The 20,897-nt window shown below is 43.5% G+C and overlaps 1 protein-coding gene across 2 annotated transcripts in view; it reads right to left on the reverse strand.

Annotated features, from left to right (window-relative positions):
• Window positions 1–1,374: 1,374 nt before the first annotated feature.
• The window catches only part of AKR1A1 (aldo-keto reductase family 1 member A1), a 43,978-nt gene continuing 24,455 nt past the window's right edge, over window positions 1,375–20,897 (reverse strand). For both annotated transcript variants that reach the window (XM_084636881.1, XM_084636880.1), the window contains exons 3-9: window positions 18,244–18,363; window positions 16,141–16,292; window positions 11,568–11,763; window positions 10,017–10,216; window positions 9,066–9,138; window positions 7,360–7,446; window positions 1,375–1,545 (exon numbers count right to left, since the gene is read on the reverse strand). In XM_084636881.1, coding sequence (XP_084493007.1) covers window positions 1,480–1,545; window positions 7,360–7,446; window positions 9,066–9,138; window positions 10,017–10,216; window positions 11,568–11,763; window positions 16,141–16,292; window positions 18,244–18,363 — 894 coding nt within the window. In that variant the 3' untranslated portion in view covers window positions 1,375–1,479. The remainder of the gene's footprint in view (window positions 1,546–7,359; window positions 7,447–9,065; window positions 9,139–10,016; window positions 10,217–11,567; window positions 11,764–16,140; window positions 16,293–18,243; window positions 18,364–20,897) is intronic.

Here is a 20,897-nt window from a genome sequence, read left to right on the forward strand (position 1 = left end):
GGCCAACATGTCCTTTTATAATGCTCTGTCTCTGGCATTATAAATTAACTCCATTTTGCAGATGGCAGAACTAAATAGGGAAGTTAAATGACTGCACCATGGCTGTAGAAGAAATCAGTGTCAGATGGTATTAGCGAGTAAAGAATTACTGCATACAAGTCCCATGCTTACTTCGTAAGACCATGCTGCTCCGTACAAATAATAAGGGAAATTAATGAAGTAGTTCAGTTGTAGAACTGAGAACAAGGGATAGCTTGGCCTGGTTAGGAGTAGGATAGCAGCTGGAGTGAAAAGACAAATCAGGCTTGGGAGCCAAGAAGGGAAAAATGGGATAACCAGCCCAAAATAAAACATCTGAAGAAGGAATTAGACTTCCAGAGACAGTCTTGAAAGGAAGAGCCCTGTTCAGGTTCAGGGATAAGCTGCAAGGGTGGAAAGTTCTGCAGGCCCTTCCTAGGGAGGTTTGAGCAGAAGCATTCAGTAGTGTTGGCACAGAGATTATAGGAGGCTTGTGAAGATAGATAGTTCCTACCCTGAAGAGCTAACATGCAAGGCAAACAAAGGGGGGGGGGGACAAAAAAGGAGGCATAGAGAGGAAGTGACTTGCCCAAGGTCATGCTAGAGGACAGTGGCAGAGCCAGGAATAGAACCTAGCTCTTCTGACTCCCAATCCAGCATCTTCTAGGTTAGAGAATCCTAGTACTCAGTAAAGAAGCTGGAAGGGACCTTGTAACAGGCCCTAGCTGCACCTGTGGTATCATTAGGAACTAATCCAGTATCCTCCCAAAAAACTGAATTGGATAGCTGCTGCTGAGTCTGGGTTAGGTGAAAAGATAGGCAAAGCTTCCAGAAAAGTTCTTTCAGAAGCTGCCGAGGTGGGAAGCTTTCAGGACAGGACAACTGGAATTTTGTTAGATTTGAAACTGAGCATCAAGTAGGAATGGGGATGAACTAGAGCCATGCTGTGCATTTATTTTTCCATAACCGGCAAATGAAGCCAGGGAAGGAAAAGTGATTTTACAGGCCCCTGTATAGCCCCAAAGAAATAAGATAATTATATGAACTAACCCCGTTATTTCAGTTTTAATCCACACACTTGGCCTAAAGACTTAAAAATTGTTTTATGCACATATCCCAATTCAAAACTAGTGTATTATCCTAGTTTTACTTTTCAGAGTCCGGTCATCTTTCATGATATAGAGTCCCTCGTCCTCCCCCCATGAACATCATACCAGCATGAACATCGTAGCAGCGAGCATGCAGTGTATTATAATAAGCCTCATGAGCGCTGATGTGGGTATTACATCATCTGTAGGAAGAGGATGCATTACATGTAATATACTATGGTATAGGAAAACCCACAGAAGCCTAATATTTAGAACACCAGATTTTATTCGGAAAGATTTTTGATAAACAATGGCAACAACTACTGTGGGAACGAGTGCATGGAGTCCTATTCTAATGCCCAATCTACTGTAGTTAATAGGGGTCATTGAAAGGATAAAGGGGGTGTCCAGCATCTCTTGCTACTAGTTTTCCATCCACCTGTGAAATAAAAAGACAATCTGAGTCAGAAAGATGAAAATCCAGTTCTTGATTGAAATTAAAAACGGAACCATGCAGAATCTAGTTTCCTTTACATCCAAGTCCTTAGCAAGGATATCTTTAACAATCACTGCTCCCCCTTCTCCCCAAGGCATAGTACTACTAGAAAATCATCTTTTTCCAAGAGAATTCTCTGTAGCCTGTAACAAATATCACTTTCAGTGGCTAGGGCTTGAGGAATTGGATTAAGAACAATTAGGGCTTCTTATTTGCCACATTTATCTAGTAATTGCTACAATGTGAGTACTTTGCAAAGCACTTAAAACATTAATTATTGGTCTAACTCTCAACACTCCTGTGAGATACCATAGAGAAAAGTGTGGTTATGCCAGTTTTACAGATGGATACACTGAGGCAGAGAAGTTAAGTAACTTGCTCAAAGTCACACAGTGAGGCAGTGGCAGGGTTGGTTAATGAACTCAGGAGTCCCGACTCCTAGTCACTAAATATACAGTTGGAAATCCTGGTTCCACTGAAGTCTTGGAAAAATTCCCATTTGGCTTCATTGGGAGCAGGATTTCATCCATGTCCTCTAACTGAATATAGGCTTTTGAGCGGGTGGCATTCAACCCTGGCACCAAAAAGCTTCCATAGGGAGGAGATGCACTTTTCAAGGTACCAAGCTCCTGCCAGTCAGTTAACGCTTCCTTCTGTGAAGCTACAGTCATACCCAGCTGGTGTTAGAGAGAAATGGATTAGGATTGCAGCAAGAAAAAACATCTCAGGGATTTTTAAACATATCTACTAGTAAATTTTCCACCTACTCTTTTGAAACCAACAGCTTGGATCCCTAATGAATTATTTACGTGTGCTACAATTTTGTTCTTCACCCAGGCCACTAGAGGGCACTGGAAACAGTGACTAAAAAGCAGAGGCCTAACCAGTGCATGGAAACATGTTAAGAGTTTTACATGTGATTAATCTTCAGATATAAAAGTGTATTATAAATATATAAAAGTGTGACCAAGTGCTGAGTCAGATCCTACGAACTCTCCATGGACAAAGCAATCTTGGAATCTTTGTGCTTTCTTTTTTTTCCTTTTTTACTATCTTAAAAGTGATCCTCCTTGGACATGAAAGTCAACAACTCGTCCACACCTTCCAGAAATTCACATTCTCCACTCATCTCTTTCCTTTCCCCCATTTCTCAAGGCTGCTCTGTGTAAGACAGCACTTCTTGCAGGTAAGCATGCTTGTTAGCAGTTCACACCTCGCCTTATGAGCCAGGTTCCGTTCCATTCTATTTCTTTGTACAACTCTCTGGCTGCACAAAAAACAAGTGGTGGAAATACTCGCTACCCAGTTTCTGGCTCTCAAGGGGTTTTTGCAGGGGAGCATCTGCCTTGTATTGGTATTTGGAGGTGACGTTAAAGAGCGGTAGTTACTGTGACGAAGCGGGACTGTTCTTAATGTTTCCTCTAAATATTGTGGGGGTGCCTCAGTTTCCCCTAGGCAGTTCTTAAGTATCTAGGTGGTGGGATAAGGGTGTATGATTGTTGCAGAGCCCTAGAGGGCAGGTGTGTGCAGGGGTCTGGACACAGAGAGTTGTCACGGAGTCCCCGGGCGATGCTCTGGAACTGCTCCCTACGAAGCCAGTCAGTACTCTGGGGAAGTCTTCTTTCTGTGAGCAGCCTGTCTGCAGGACACACAGCTCACTCAACTTCCACCTTCCTGGGTCTGACCTTGGAGCATTCAGCATCCTCTGCCCCTCCGTGTGCTTCCCACAGCCAGTCCGCCCAGGCGGGCTTCTGGGGAAGCCAAAGGGTCCTGCCCCCCCAACTCTGCAGTCAGACGTGACTCTCAGCCAGCCAGTAAAACAGAAGGTTTATTAGACAACAGGAACATGGTTTAAAACAGAGCTTGTAGGTGCAGAGAACAGGACCCCTCAGCTGGGTCCATTTTGTGGGGCAGTGAGCCAGACAACCACGTCTGCCCTTCACTCCATGTCCCCAGCCAGCCCCAAACTGAAACTCTCTCCAGCCCCCCCCCTCCTCGGGGCTTTGTTGCTTTCCCGGGCCCGGAGGTCACTTGATTCCTTTTTCTCCAACCCTTTAGCTCTCACCTTGCAGGGGGGAAGGGCCCAGGCCATCAGTTGCCAGAAGACAGGGTGTTGGCCATTCTCTGTGTCTAGACCCCTGCACACACCTTCCCTCTAGGGCTCTGCAACGATCATACACCCTTATCCCTCCACCTAGATACTTAAGAACTGCCTAGGGGAAACTGAGGCACCCCCACACTATTCAGAGGAAACATTAAGAACAGTCCCGCTTCATCACAGTTACCAACTGCCCTTTCCACAGAAACCTTGAAATAAAAATCAAATATGCGCCAAACCAACAGCAGCTACTTATTCAATATAACAGATCACCATGCACATTACAGAGCTGTCAATCATGCCTTCCTGCTTTGTGGTCATCTAGAGCTCTGCCTAAATGTATACCTTTGTCATAGATTTCTTTAGGGAAGTATTGACTTGACACTGGTATCCAGTTATGACTACATACTCCCTCCTTCCCCCTGAAACAGGTGCTGATACTAGCCTTTTTTAGGGGGGAGGGGAATCAGATCACTTATTTAGGCACCTAAATATGGATTTAAGAGTCAAACTTCAGATTTTTTTGTAATCTTATCCTTGGTCCATATATCCAATCAGTTGCTCTGGTTTCATGCTAATGTGGTAAAGCAAGAAAAATGCATGTCCCATCAAGTGTGATTTTTAGGAGTTCAGATGCCATGCTCAAAAACCTAGATAGTATAGATTAGATACATGAGATTTTTTAAAGGCACTTTATTTTTAAATAAATGGTATTTGGAGATCATGAAACACTTCTTAAAACCATAAAAAAGGGTGGACAGAGGGTCCCGCTCAGACACAGTGGCAATAGATTCCTATTTAAAATACTTCCCATCTCATTTTTTCCTGTTTCATTGTGCATCTTTGAAGCCCAGCTGCACAGCATTTAGCCTCTTCCTTACTGGTGAGCTAGCACTTTGAACTACCCTCTTTTGTCTCATTATCTGCTCAGTGAATCACCATGATGCTGATAAGTTTCTTCCATACAACAAAGGCACCTGAATTATTCCAGCTACCAGGTACCTATTCGGAGCATATTCTGTGATTGATTAGTCAACAGTTCTGTCAGCAGCATGAATATCAAAACTAGAAAGGACCTCTGTCAGAAACAGGTGTGCCTGCAAACTCTGCTTATGCACATACAAACAGCTATCTGTCCAGGCAAGCTGGTAGGTAGGTGCACACATGTCTCATCTGAGTGTAAATGGGTCTTCATGTGCATAGATGTGGGGTTTTATGGGCACACACATATTTTTGTTAGCACCCCCATAGTTGAAAACCTCGGCCCTACAGCACTGAAAAATTGTAACTATAACATTGTCTTTTGATGTCAGACAAGTGTATATCATGTGCACGCAACGAATCTGCCCAAACTGGGGGAGGAGGGAAACAGGGGAGACACGCTGCTTTCCCCAAGCTCTCAAAGCCATAAAATAAAAGGTTAATGCAGCCTGCACTGGCGAAATGCCCATTTCAAAGAACTCCCAGGGTCAGCCAGCTACCGGGTAGCACTGTTTGTATGGAGTCCTGCTGCCAGGAAGCCAGAGAGACACCCAGGACCCCAGAACTGCTATGGAGGCATAGGGCCGCTAAACAGATCTTAGGGGCTTCTATAGGCAGAAGGGCTGCCTAGTCCTATTCTCAGGAGAATCCTTGTTCAATTTTCCTCCCCTATAAAGCGCTCCCCTGTGGCAGGGGCAGTCCAGGTGTTGATTTGGCATTCAAGCACTCAGACTGGCTCTGTGAAACTCAAGGTGGTCATTTGGACCACAGTTTTGTCACCTTATTGCGCTGTCTTGAACCCCCATAAAGGGGTAGATTATTGTCAAATCAGCATTTCCAAAACCAAACTCCAGGCAGAGATGCCGAAGAGGGACTGCTGTGAATTTGCATGAGGAAACAGGGCACGACTGACAGCTTCCACATTGGCACAGGGATCTACTATATCTGCTTGCTGTATCCTGACACTACTGTCTCCAAAAAAATCTTGGGTGGTTAGACACACCAGAGGGCATGTGCCACTTGATTTATCTGCATCATTTCCAAGTGGCTGGCAAGGAAAAGAATCTTCGTGGCTGCATTTTGTATGGGCTAGAGGGGAGCAATGTGGGTGTCAGGGAGGAGGAAGCTGCAGGGGATGATGAGGGAATGGACGAGTGTTTCAGCCGTAGTGTGGGTCCGTCTAGAGAAAGGGTGAAATGAGATGACACCAAGGTTTGGCTCTGAGTGAGACAGAGAGAATGGTGGTGTTGTCGGATACAGAATGGGAGCAGAGAGAGGGCTTGAGAGGAAAGACGAGTTCAGTTTTGGCCATGTTATTCATTGACACAGAGGCCTCCAGGAGGAGGCAGACACAGACTGAAATATGGGACGGGCTCAAGGGCAACAGGTCCGGAATGGGAGATCTCCCATCCAAAGGCTACAGAAGGAGAAGATGGTGGCACTAGGGTGAGGAGACAGCAAATGTGAAAAATTGGCAAGGGGGAGGAGGGGTAATAGGAGCCTATATAAGAAAAAGACCCAAAAATCAGGACTGTCTCTATAAAATTGGGACATCTGGTCATCCTAGGGGGCACTCAAGGGCAGAGGCCCATACGATCCCAAAGGAAAGAGGGAAAGGACTTAGCAAAAGAAACACTAAATGACCACAGAGGTAGGAGAACTAGGAAACAACAGTGCCAAAAGGACAAGGGACAAGATTTATAGCATTGGCCTGCTAAACCCAGGTTGTGAGTTCAATCTTTGAGGGGGCCATTTAGGGATCAGGGGCAAAAATTGGGGATTGGTCCTGCTTTGGGCAGGGGGTTGGACTAGGTGACCTCCTGAGGTCTCCTCCAACCCTTATATTCTATGATTTCTAGATGGCTATGATCAACAGTGTCAAAAGCTGACTGAGTACAGGCAGCCTGATTTGGCCTGGAAGAGGTCAGTAGAGACCTTGGTGAGAGCAGATTCGGTGAAGCGGAGCAGACAGGGATCCCCCTGGCCTGACTTCCGAGATGGAGCTGGAGGAGAGAACTGAAAGGAATGATTGTGCCAGTGTGTTCAATTAGTTTGGAAGTGTTAGGGAGATGGGTGGAAGATATTTGTAAGGATGGCAGAGACCACAACATGCTTGTATTTTGAGAGGAACAAACCAGAGGAGAAGAGAGACTCAGGAGGAATGAGAGAAGGTCAGAAGACAGGATGCAATCCAATCAAAGGGGCAGTAAAAGGGTTAGAGATAGAGAGCAAAGGAGAATCATTGGTGTCAGTGACAGGGGAGAAGGAAGGAATGGTGAGAGGGAGGGAGGGAGGGCCAGGAAGCAGGGAGCATTTCTTCAATAAATCCCTCTCTGGGCATTAGTTGCAGAGAGCAGCATCCTCTTCCTTTTGGCCCTTCAGCACTTTTCAAACCAGCTGGCTGTGCCTGGGCTTTGAGCATCTTGAGACAAGCTAAAGGTGCTTTAATACAATCAACACTGCTACTAACATAACTGTCCAGTACCCTCATGTGCCTCATCTACAATTCCTTCACCAATCTTTTATGAAAAGTCTATCTCCAGCTTCATTGCCCTAATAAGATGCAATGTTTTGTCCACTGATAGCTCTGGCAGGGGATGATGAAAGGAAGAGCACCGAGAGGAAAAAACACACGCATACACACTTTCTCCCCGCCCGACCCAGCCAGAGAAACTTACTGTAACCATTGGCACAATGTATCGCCAGTTTTTATTAAGGCTTCCAATGTGATCCATCTCTTCTCCTGTGAGATTAAAGTCAAACACCTAAAACAAAAACAAAAATTAAAGCTTTATTCTTGGACTGTGGTTGCCAGTGTCCGTAGCCCCCGAACTGTGCCACCCTGTCTTGTTCCCTTTGTAACAATTACAGCCCACCTCTCTCTGATCTGATCTCTTTCAGAGACCCGACAAATGAGGGGGATGGCTTGAAAACAAGGGAGGGTTGCACCTGCATCCCTCAGTATACAAAGACACAGAATGAAATAGCAACACCGAGAAGCATTGACCTCGGGCCCTGCAACAGTGTGTGCACGTACATTCGTACGTACGTACACACACACACTTTCTCTCTCTCTAGACTGGAATAATTTAAAATGTAATTACAGAATACTTTTGTCTGGACTTTAAAGGAAAAAACCACAGCGTAATATTAGAAATTCTAATCACTGTATTTAAATTTTAAAGGGCAAATGATTAAACACTGTGTTTGAAGGAGTATTACAAAAGAATTAACTATCATACTGGCAGTAATCATGACAGCCTCCTGATGCAGAGATTTCATTTCCCACTGGAAATTAGAGATCAAGGGAAAATCTCTCTAAACAGGCCAAATCCTGAAGTTGCTACTTAGCTTGTACTTAAGCAAAACTCAAGACTAAGAACCGAGTCAGGATTGGTCCTGTATTTTTTACATTTGTTCATTAACAGGCCTTGTAGCAATTTGAAAAAAAATTAGATCCAGGGCTAAATCTGGAGGTCTTTACCCAGGGCCTGATACTACAGCTCTTGGTCACATTGAATAGCACTCTATCACAGGCACAGTCCCGTAGAAATCAGTGGGACTGTTCCTGTGAATAAGCACTACTCAATGGGCCAAATTCTGTTCTCAGTTACTCTATGTCCACACCAGTGTCATTCCATTAAACCCAATGGTATTACTAAAGATTTATACCAGTGTAATGGATGGCAGAATCTGGCTTAATTCAAGTAAGAGTTGCAGAATTACGCCCAAGCTTTTAATCTTATCCAGTCAAACTCCCAAGAAATTTTGCCTGAGTAAGGGCTGAGTAAAGATCTCAAGATCTGACCCAGACAGAGTTACCTCAAAATAACTTTAAAACTCTGATTTCCAGTGACTTCTAAAGTGAAGTGAATTGGCTCATCTGTATCTCAGGAAGGAGTTTCTTTAAAATTCTACTGTCACTAATCCTATTCCTGCTAAAGAATATAATTAGAACAGCAGCTGACTGCAGAGACACCCCAGTCATTGAATGGGAATAATACAAAAGAGTGGCAGTTCTTTCCAAAAACTGCTTTGCCAATATCATTTTAAGACAAATTATTGTTTACTTATCTAAGATAAGGGCAAACTCCTGTGCTAAGTTAAGAAAGACAAGGGATTTTCATCTAAAAACAAGAAGTGGATAATCAAACCCTTGTGTCACTTGAAACTTAAATGAGTTTTTTTTTTCCAAAAAATTTTCCCACCCGTCTGCGTGTACAGCCGTCTGCGTGTAACTGTAGAGCTGGTAATGAGTCTTGGGATGAGCACCCGGGTTTTTTTGTTGTGCAGTTACTAACATATTTTTTCTCCCTCACGAAAGACATTTCTTAAGCGTTTGCGTTGCTAATAAAAGTGCTTCTTTTTGGGGAAGAGCTCTTACCTGGAGATTTTGCAGAATGCGGGCAGGAGTGACACTCTTGGGAACGGCAACCACCTTACGCTGGACTTGCCACCTATTACACAGGGAAGGAAGAAAAACCTCAACTTCTACACATACAACCCAAGGGTGGGGGCGGGGTGGACAGAAAGCAAACAATTCCCTCTTTCACTTGGCATTGTATGCATTTTACATATATTTACTCCCTGCACCTTCAACCCCTTTCTGGGCACTTTATGGCTGTGAGGTAAGCTGGACATGGGTTTACCTTAGAATCCACCAACACCAATCTTGAGCAAGACAGAATGGTCACTAGACTACTTCACTGAGAGCTGCAGGTGATCAGGTTTTTGGGTTTTGTTTTGTTTTTTTTTTTGGGGGGGGGGGGGGGGAGAACAAGCTCAAGATGTCTCAAGCTGGACTGTCAAACCCTTTAGAAAATTTTGGCCCCAATAACTTGCATAAGGAAAACCAAGAAGAGACTCCAGTTCTCTCTAGTCCTAGAGCAGAATATCATTCTTCCTCTCGTCCACCTTCTACTAGCTGACTAACCAACTCCAACCCCACATTTGTGCTGTTGTGATTGAAGATGGGTACGACAAAGGTCAAAGCATACCACTAACTCCATCTTGCAAGGTGCTGATCACATCCCAGATGTTGCTGAGGTCTCTTGCCTCCCATTGACAACTACCATGACTCTTACAAAGTCCTCAGCAATGTATAGAATCAAAACCCTAGGCTGGCTTGTGCTGCAGCAGAAATAGAGGAGAAAATAGTGGTTTGCCAAGTGGAAGAGAGCTGAACTAGTAGGGAATTATGTTTTAGGGCTCTCCCTGGCTATAATACTCTATTGATAATAAAAATACTGTCTCAGTCAGAACCCCTTTACCCGTGTTCCACTTGTGTCAGTAGGGACAGTGCTGAATACCACCCTTTCTCAGAACTGTTCAGTACCTGAGGAGGATTTGAGCAGGTGATTTGCCATATTTTTCTGCCAGTTTTTTGATTCCAGATTCTTCTAGAAGTACTGGTTCATCAGGGTGCTTCCACATTCGATCAGGGGAGCCAAGGGGACTGTATGCCGTTACTACCAGCCCTCGCTTATTACAATGAGCTAATAGCTCATTCTGAGCAAGGTAGGGATGACATTCTATCTGTTAAAGCAATACACAGCCAATACACAGTGAGCAAACCTCAATAAAAAGAGCCAACAGCAAAACAGGAGTCTAAGTGCACAACAACAGAACAAAAAGAGGACTGAAGTCTGTTTCGGTTGTTGGGATTCCCATGATATAATAATTTACTGCTAGCAGGAATGAGAAACCACCTTGCAGGTTATGGCAAAGGAATTAGGTTGCACAGCTAACTAAGGGAAGGTAGCTGCGGATGGGGATTTCTACAAGTTACCCTCACCTACCTTGTATGAAGATATTAGAATTCTCTGTGCAAAATGTGAACTTGACTTCAGACTGACTCAGAGTCCCAACCACCTGTCTCCTGGTACAACATGTAATAGAGGATTTGACCAATTGGAAATACTTTTTTCCCTGAATTGCAAACTTCTTGCCTTAGCCTGAGAAACTACTTGATCCACTAAGAACTCTCATCATGCCCTAAAATGCATTTATTGAGCGAGCCTGTTTATGTAGCACTCAGTATAATGGAATGCAGCTGGTCAGGTTAATCCACATTGGGTCAGTATTCTGAACAGATTTTTAGAATAATTTTTCCATATTTTTAGATCAACTGCCTTCAGTAGCATTGATTACGAGGCAATGTTGACTTGTCCCCACACTCTAGCAGGAGTAGGTAAGATTGCCATTCCATGGCTTCATTCCCATCTCTTAGATAGCACCCGGGGGATTGTAACTACCCCTTGAATTGTGAGGGTGTGATGGCTATTTGTTACAGAGTGATCACAATCAGAAAATTGCTGATTCCCCAGCTGCTGTTACATGAATGTAACTGCAATGGCCATGATGGCTGGTTTGAAATCTATGTCCCTCTAGGACGCTGTGACTTTTTTTTTTTTTTTTTCTTCAGAGGAGGCTCTTGCTGCTACAATCCGTGCCTTTGTCATCTCAAGGTTAAGCTACTGCAATGCACTCTGCCCATAACCCCACTCAGAGTAATGCTGGTGTGGAATGCAACAGCCTGCATGCTTAATGGAATTTCTCATCATGAATACTTGACACCAGTGTTCATGTTCTGCCCTGGCTGCTTATTGGCTTCCAGGCTGAGTTTAAGGTGTTTGTGCTGGCCTAAAAAGACCTAAATGTTCTGGAACTTTCCTACCGGAGGGAGGGCCTTTCTTCATGGCCCTTAGCAGTGCTAACTCTGCTCCTATGGTCGTACACCACCATGCACATTATTTGTGGTCATATGAGCTCGCTCCTCATATGGACAGGATCTGCATAAAGAATAGTAGACACTAATGTACCTTTCCTGCACAGACCTTGCCCTTTCACACAGAGGCCCATTCCCACTCGCCTGTCTTTGTCTCACCTGCAGTACAGCTGGTTTGATAGCAGCCATGCTGATGATGTCATCAATCTGACGGCTGTTGAAGTTGGACAGTCCAATGGCCTTCACTAGACCTTTCTCCACCAGCTTCTCCATAGCCTTCCAAGTTTCCTTATAGTCAGTGTAGTCAAAACGCATCATGCCATCAGGGTTCTTTGGGAAAAGAGTATCTCCTCGTCTACAACATTGCAAAGATACAGTATAAACACAGTGCACAGAGATTTTTATTATAGTAAATGGCCAGTAAAATAAATATTATTTAAAATACTCATAGAAGTCCAATACATGCTTTACAAGGCACTGTGTGAGTTAAGCCTACATGTCCTTCAGATTCCAATCTGCTTATTTACCATATGAAAAACTGGTTGATATACAGTGTCTTTCTTAGTCAAGGTAACTTACTGTAGAGGACTCAAAGGTATCTACCTACAATGCAGTGACTATATGAGATCATGACCATCATTATACACTCAAGCAACAGTTCACTATAAGGTGGACTATAAGGTGACTATAAGGTGGATACAAAGCTGGCTAGATTGTTGGGCTCAACGGGTAGTGATCAATGGCTCCATGTCTAGTTGGCAGCCGGTATCAAGTGGAGTGCCCCAAGGGTCAGTCCTCGGGCCGGTTTTGTTCACTATCTTCATTAATGATCTGGAGGATGGTGTGGATTGCACCCTCAGCAAGTTTGCAGATGACACTAAACTGGGAGGAAAGGTAGATACACTGGATGGTAGGGATAGGATACAGAGGGACCTAGACAAATTAGAGGATTGGGCCAAAAGAAATGTGATGAGATTCACCAAGGACAAGTGCAGAGTCCTGCACTTAGAACGGAAGAATCCCATGCACCGCTACAGACTAGGGACCGAATGGCTCGGTTCTGCAGAAAAGGACCTAGGGGTTACAGTGGACGAGAAGCTGGATATGAGTCAACAGTGTGCCCTTGTTGCCAAGAAGGCCAATGGCATTTTGGGATGTATAAGTAGGGGCATTGCCAGCAGATTGAGGGACGTGATCGTTCCCCTCTATTCGACATTGGTGAGGCCTCATCTGCAGTACTGTGTCCAGTTTTGGGCCCCACACTACAAGAAGAATGTGGAAAAATTGGAAAGAGTCCAGCGGAGGGCAACAAAAATGACTAGGGGACTGGAACACATGACTTATGAGGAGAGGCTGAGGGAACTGGGATTGTTTAGTCTGCGGAAGAGAAGAATGAGGGGAGATTTGATAGCTGCTTTCAAGTACCTGGAAGGAGGTTCCAAAGAGGATGGATCCAGACTGTTCTCAGTGGTAGCAGATGACAGAACGAGGAGTAATGGTCTCAAGTTGCAGTGGGGGAGGTTTAGGTTGGATATTAGGAAAAACTTTTTCACAGGAGGGTGGTGAAACACTGGAATGCGTTACCTAGGGTGGTGGTGGAATCTCCTTCCTTAGAAGTTTTTAAGGTCAGGCTTGACAAAGCCCTGGCTGGGATGATTTATTTGGGGATTAGTCCTGCTTTGAGCAGGGGGTTGGACTAGATGACCTCCTGAGGTCCCTCCCAACCCTGATATTCTATGATTCACCCATAGACTCTGACCTTGGAAAATACTGGATTGAAAGAGAGAATGTTTGCCAGGACAGAGGTAATCCCTTCATAGTTTTTGAAGATTCCTACAGGAATTTTAAACTTCCATCTGGAGCCAACCTGCTACCGAAGGGACGTTGGTTTTACATTCATCCAGAAGAGGGCGCTTGGAATAGTCCAATATTCCCTTTCCCTGGCATTGTACTGCAATGTCAGCACTGGGTATGAGCTCAGCTCCCAGTGGGAATATGTCTTTTAAAAAAAAAAAATCACACCTTGCTGCTTCTGGGTTAGAAGTGTTTCCAATTAACCATAGCAACACATATAACACACACAGAATCCAGGTGGCCTGGTGGCACAACAGTGCACTGTGGGAGGGATACAACTGGATTCTGAGCAATGCAAGATGGGATGGGGGCTGACCAAGCTACTTAAGGAGCATCTCTGACCAGCTGCCCTGCTGTTGCCTCAGTCTTTGGAGACACACACTTTCCTAAGCTCTCCCAGTTGAAAGGAAAATGTTGGGATTGTGAAAATGGCAGGAGTTGGGATTGAGGAATCAGGGGCATCAGGCTGAGTGGGTTCTTGCTCAGGGTGTGGGTAGACTGAGCACCAAATATAATTTAGAATACAGCCTTATGAGATGCTGTAGGGGAAAAACAGGATCACATGTCAACAGAAATGCTCCTGAAACATGGTTTCACTTCTAGCTTTTTGTGTATTGGGGTGAGAAGATTCGTCCTCAAGACCCACAGACACTGTGGTTCTAACTACAAGCATCAGTTCCCATTTAAGTACAACCCTTCAGCTCAACTTCCCCATACAGCAGGTTTTGTTTTACATCTGATCATTCAGAGACTAGAACTTTTAATGCATAAATTACCTAAAGGGATATATTTAGTGCTGAACAGTCCTTTTTGTATCACTCACAATGTGGTACTCGTCCAGTTCAGGTCAAATGACACTTCTAAAAAATGGAAACACCTCTTTGAGCGCTCCCAGAAGGCAAGAATTTGAGTTCCTCTGAATCTGATAGAGAGCTGGCCAGTTGAGAGGCTGGTCTGACAGAGGGTCAGACTTAAGTCATAGCAGGTCACATTTAGTCCATCCTTCTACAGCTATAGGATTGGCCCCTACAGCGTATATGTAAGTGTTTTATCCAGTCCAGTATTAAATGACTTAAGCCCAAGCTTAAGCCTGATGGGACTTCACCATTCCCCTGGGAGACTATTCCACTACTAAGGGCTTGTCTACACTACCCACCGGATCGGTGGGCAGCGATTGATCCAGCGGGGGTCAATTTATCATGTCTAATATAGATGCGACAAATCGACCACTGAGCGCTCTCCCGTCAACTCCGGTACACCACCAGAACGGGAAGCATGAGCAGAATCAACAGGAGAGCATCAGCTGTCGACCTACCGCAGTGAAGACACCGTGATAAGTAGATATAAGTACGTTAACTTCAGCTCCACTATTCACATAGCTGAAGTTGCGTATCTTAGATCGACCCCGCGCAGTAATGTAGACAAACCCTAACAGATCTTACCTTCAGGAAGATTTTTCCTTCATAACAGGTCAGATTCTCAGCTGGTATAAACTGACATAGCTCCACTGAAGTCAATGTAACTACACCAGTTTACACCAGCAGGGATGTATTTCATTAATCCTGGTACTCCTAGTTAGGTCACTTCTAGCTAACTCACTCAGATCCCAAGGCCACCTAGTGCTGTGATTTGGGAGGTGTGACAGATATTATGGACACAAGGAATATTCAAAGGCTACTAGACCAACTTTATAGATATTTTATGTAATCTCTATGGGCCAAGGATTTGTTTAGCTCCATTGGAGAGTTACAGGAGTTTCCTGCAGTAACTAAAATCACTAGGGGATAATTAATACAAATTCCTAGGCAGTGTAAACAAATCTGGAGGAGTCCCCCGCCCTCACCGCCCCCTGCAAATTGCATATATTAGTCTGAACTGGTTAAGGACAGCTAACAAAGAATTATGACTGTATAAAGTTACCAGCCTGACTTTGGGGGTGGGAGGAATGGTGGGGTGGGGGGTGTCACTCTCACTCAATCCAAGAACTGACATTACACTGTGACCAAAAGGGACAGGCCCGGTGGGAAGACTTTGAAGTACTTTGTTCCTATAATAATCTCCATGTGGAAGATGGATGTCTGTCTGGTAAACCAAAACCTGCATTTACTGTTTCTAACACGTTTTCTCTGTAACGCTTTTATTCTGAATAAATAATACTTTGCTTTATGAAGGCTGGCTGATCACTGGTTAACCCTGTCATTGCCCCTGAAAGAACAGGACTGCTGGTGCTGAACTGCAGTCAGATCTGCTAAAGTAATCACAGGGAATTGCAGCCCAAATCCCCTGTCTAGGCATCATCCCGAACAAGGTGAGGCCTGAGACTTAAGTGGGAGTGCCCTCCTAGAAGTAATGCAGGGATCAGAGGTGCAGTTATCTTGGGAACTGTGACAGTACATATCAAGTAATCATGAGGATTCCACTGCCTCTCTGAAAACTGGTTCTGCTCCCTAACTGCTCTCACATTTAGTGTAGTTTAAAAATCAGATAAGACTTAATTTCAAGTTTAAATGCACTATTTATAGCTTTATAATTGCAAACTAATGAGAACAATTATCAGGAGGAGATATCTATCTTCCTTGTAGATGGTTTCCACATTTTACTAATTCTAAAACTCAGTTCAAATGCAAAGAACTGGGATGAACCAGAAACATCCTTTGTCTGTTTGTCCTTAGGCAAAATGCACATACACCTTTGGAGGGAGAGCAGTGGGGGCCCAGACTAGATATTTCAAGCTCACCCTACTAACAACGTCAGGAAATATCTTGCAGGCAATATCTGTGGCAAGAAATTCACAGCTGCACAGTAACTAGCCTCCATTTATAAACAGATGGTCTGCACTACTTTTATATTTCCTGCTCTCCTCCCATGCAGAACTCACTCGAAGGCATGTGGCCAGTGCATGAGATACAGATCCAGATAAGCCAGTTTCAGATCTTTCAGAGATTTCTTTAAGGCTGGCTCCACATCTTCTGGATGGTGCTTGGTATTCCATAGTTTTGATGTCACAAATAGCTCCTCCCTCTTAACAGGCTGTTAAAGACAGAGAGGAAAAAATATGGGCACAGATTCATATCAAAGGCTTATCTGAGTACAGTCAAAGGCACTAGTCAGAAGAGGAATGGCCACTGACTCCTTAGCCAACTCCTAAGGCAAACAACCACCAGAGTGTACTTAAAATAAAGAAGGGAGTATTTAGAACCTATTAATTAGATTTTTTAGAATGCATGGGATGCAGAATGGAAAGAGAAATAGATTTTTACATTGAAAAATAAAGTTCTAAAATATCTCACAGCCTCCCCTCCTCTCTCCAGATACTTTTTGAAACTTAATGGAAGTTTTGCAAAACCACAAAAATGTCTCTAAGTTCTCCCATCACTAATCTAAATAGTGTCCTCTAAACTAATTTCAACAAAAATTATTCCCACACACAAATTGGTCCGATTAGCCATTACTTAACTACACATGGCCAAAGTGGATAGATTATTCCATTAACGCAAATGTAAATTGTTATTTATTTATATTTCTGTTTTATGAATCATGCCCATGAGACAGACCCAACTAGCTTCTGTAACTTGCTGTGCTCATGACATATTATTTACCAAGAGGGCTATTCATGGAAAGAACAACAAAAATAAAAATAACCTCATAAATCTTCCTACTTGGACTTTTTTTTTTTTTTTTTTTGGCAAGTGCAAGAAATGTGTTTCAACTACTCTGTCCTGCTGCTTAAAGCCCAACATATTAAACAGGTATAAGGTTAAGCAACTTGATGTTTATAAATAAATAGAAAACGTGTACGTTGCATACTGTATACAAAGGGTGAAATCCTGACCTCATTGAAGTCAGTGGAAGTTTTGCCATTGACTTCAACGGGACCAGGATTTCACCACAGTCTCTGAAGAGAATATGAAACTGATACATAGAAGCAATAACTACAATTTTCTTAGTTTGTTTTTCCCATATCAATTTCACTGTTATTTTTGTGCTTGACCTATGGTTTTCAGAGAAAAATCTAAAAAAAACCAACAGATTTTTAAAAGTGCTGGTTATAAACCACTCTAGCATTTTAAAAAGTATCACTGAATGCACACTGGCTAGAAGAAGTTCCTGTCCTTCCCTGTATTGATTATTCCTGCCTATCTTGCACCAGGAGGGTTGGTGCAAGCTGGGGGAGAAAAGTTGGAGAGGACAGCTGAAGTGGACTTAAAACACTTAAATCAATGCTTCAGAGAGGTTGCCCAAAAAAAAAGCATGGAGGAGCTCCTTCCCCATTCAGGCTGAGCACACTTTTTCTATATGCCCGCCCCAGCTCCTCTTGGCTCCAGAAGTGAGGTGCTGAGTTTAAGACTCAGGGCTTGTATACACTTGAAATGGGAGGGGTTCTCCCACTGGCATAGGTAATCCACCTCCCTGAGAGACAGTAGCTAGATCGACCTTATCTAGCACTGTCTACTGTGGGGGTTAGGGTCAGCTTACACTATGTTGCTCAGTGGTGTGGATTTTTCACACCACTGACTGATGTAGCTGGATTGACCTATTCTTTTAGTGTAGACCAGGCCTCACACATAGATTCCCCCATGTTGTGTTGCATCTAGGCTGACGAGCTCAAGTGACTTTTTAAAAACTATGACCAAGATTTTCAAAAGTAACTAGTGATTTTGGGCATGTTTATTTTTGGGTGCCCAAATTAGGACACCTTAAAGGGGTCCCTGAAAAACAACTGCAGAGCAAAAAAGGGCTCCTTCTTACTCATCAGGTTCCCTGTTTGCATTCTGATCAATCATCTGTTTTAGTGAGAAAAGATTTTACTGAAGTCTGGCCTGCAAAACCAGCATAGATCTGGGAGAGAAAATTCTACCTAACACAGAAATAACAAGGATACATTAATATGCAGAACCTTGCAATGCCATTTTTACAGAGTTACTTTTCAGGGTAGAGCTGCAATTTACAATCCAGTTTACATTCACCATTCCTTTTTCACCTTATCTGGCCCAACGCTCTCCTGAAAGGCTTCACCTATCTCTGCTTCATTGCTGTAAACTGGAGCACAGTCAACATGACGATAACCTGCACCAAGAGCGTACTTCACTGCCTCCTTCACCTGTAATCAGAAACAAATACAGATTAACTCAGCATAACCAATGGGAAGGGACGGTCTGGTTTATTTTGAAGAAAAAGCCATTTTTTTAAAAAAAAAAGAACTAGATGTGCCTCGATGCAAGAGCCGGACAAGTTGAGAAATACTCAAGAAGCCTTCTGTAGCCCTTGTGTTCATCTGAGTACAAGGACTATGCAAGGCAAGCACTGTTAGGTACTCCAGATGGAACAGGAAAGCATTGGTCCTCCATGCAGGCATGTAGAGCTCGCTGGCCAAAGATGGAGGTCACTCTTAAGGTATGGTACAACTGCCATATTCTCCTTGTGTGCCTAGAAGCTCTAGAAGCGCCTACTGGTATATTCCCAGCCACCTTACAGCCAGTACCTGTAAGCACAATCCATGGAGTAAGAGTTAGGTTTTAAATTCCAAAATTACTAGCGTACAGGGCTTCCAAAATTATTAGAGTACAGGGCTTTGTTAAATTCCTCACACCTCATTTCTGAAATGAAAGATGTAATCTTTATTGAGATGTAATCTGTTCCAATGCATGTACCAAGATCTCCTATAGTTTTGTTCACTTCCTATCTTCTCCTCTACTCCACAACAATGAAAGCCACTCCACTAACAAAGTCTCCTCATTGAAGCACTCACACACCTGCCGGGCATGCCTTAGGAGTGTAGTAAGCCTAGAGACAAGCCCGTAGAGTGCACTCTCCAGACTTCTCAGGTTGTTTTTGGGTAAGAAAAAATAAAAATTCAAATCCCGTTATTCTATAAGCAGCAAGTGACTGCTACAAATAATGATGGCCCATCCATGGGCAGAGAAGGTAAGACCTATACAGAGTCATCTTTTATCTTAGCTGCCCACTGGGGACCTTTTGGCCAGTAGTTATATACTGTCTTTTAGGATGACCTAGACCTAAACACTGAGTCTATTTTATCAGTGTGGAAAGAGTTAGCATCCTGTGGTAGCACAGGCTTTTGTGGCTGAGATATGCTTCCACCCATGGACACAGAGGAAGTTAATCTCTTCCCTCATTGTATTGTTGTTTTGCTACCTTGTCTGTGCAGACGGTAAACTTTTCATGGCAGGGACTGTCTCTTGCAAGGCATTTGCATAGGGTCTAGCACATGGGGTCCTGATATCTTTTCAGGGCTCACTGAAAGGTCTACACAGCAGCTGGGAGGGTGCTTCCCAGTGCAGGTAAACAGACGCAGGCTAGTTCCACTGGAGTTAGCATGTTAAAAATAGCAGTGACTAGCCACCCAAGTATGTACCCAGAGGGTCGGGCAGGACTGTACTCGGGTGACTGACCTGTGCTGCCAAGACCACACTGCTATTTTTAGCATCCTAGTTCAAGCAGAACTAGCGTAAGTTTGGCTCCCCTGCTCCGGGAAGCACTCTTGCACTTGCGTGTAGACATACTCCCAGCACTACCATAATACAAATTACAAAAATATTCTTAGGCGGTATTCCTGTAGGAAGAGTAAAAACAGAATTTCCACAGGATACAGAGACAGATAAAGAAGAAACAGTGAAACTGGATGATCTTTTAACTAATGTATCAAAGCACCTGCAATTTCCATTTCAAAACAGGTGGAATAATTAATACTGAGGAAAGACAATAAAACGTTGTGGTTTACAAGATAGATTTAAAAGATAAATCAAATATGGAGTAGACCTATTGGCTCCTGCTAGATTTTATTTCTTTTAGTTGTTGAAAGGAAAGAGGAAGCTACATGCAGGATATTTTGACGAGGTTCTTTGGTGAGTTAAGACAATATCTGCATTGAAGAGCAAATTTGCCTTAGTCACTATGACAAAAAAAAGTTTTTCCTTTTTCAACACGGACAGGATTTATAGGCTTTACTTTCACTATGACAAATACTTTTCTGTTGAAATGGTTACTACAAACAATGCCTGGGTTATGAGATCACTCAACATGTTAATGTTTTATGCAGTCCAATCACTCCCAAAGAAAACAGAACAATAATGACTTATTGATCACAGGAAGCCATGGAGCAAAAGCATCTGCTGCGAGAAGGAACTTAAACATGTTCCATAGTACAGCTCCAATCCATTCCCTGTCCCTATGGGCAATGGTTTCTGTTAAGATGGAAGGATAAAGAGCAGGAAGATAGATGTGTGTCAGTAATTGTTCAGGAGAATGAGGATACAGAAGGCTAGATTTTGAAAGCTCTCTGTAAAAGTGCCACTGACAGATATTACAACTGCATGTAGGATCTTTGGAGATCATATTGTATGAAGTTTATCTATAATTGTGGGCCACTGATTGTGTCCTACTCCATCTGCGTGAGGTTACATCAGCTCCTCCAGGAACTAAAAATAATGGGGGAAAGGGTGGGTGATTAAGGCAAGTTGCTGAAAGTCTAAACAAACCCAGAGAGGTACCGCTCCCGGGGAGGCTTTCATATACAGGTTCAAACTGGGTTTTCAGGGATCAGACAAAGAAAGCCCTTTTGATATAATGAGGTTGAGTTTAAACTGACACAGAGCCTTCTTTCTGATCCAGCAA

This window comes from Lepidochelys olivacea (genome assembly GCF_965140295.1).
Source record: "Lepidochelys olivacea isolate rLepOli2 genome assembly, chromosome: 8".
NCBI lineage: Eukaryota > Metazoa > Chordata > Testudines > Cheloniidae > Lepidochelys > Lepidochelys olivacea.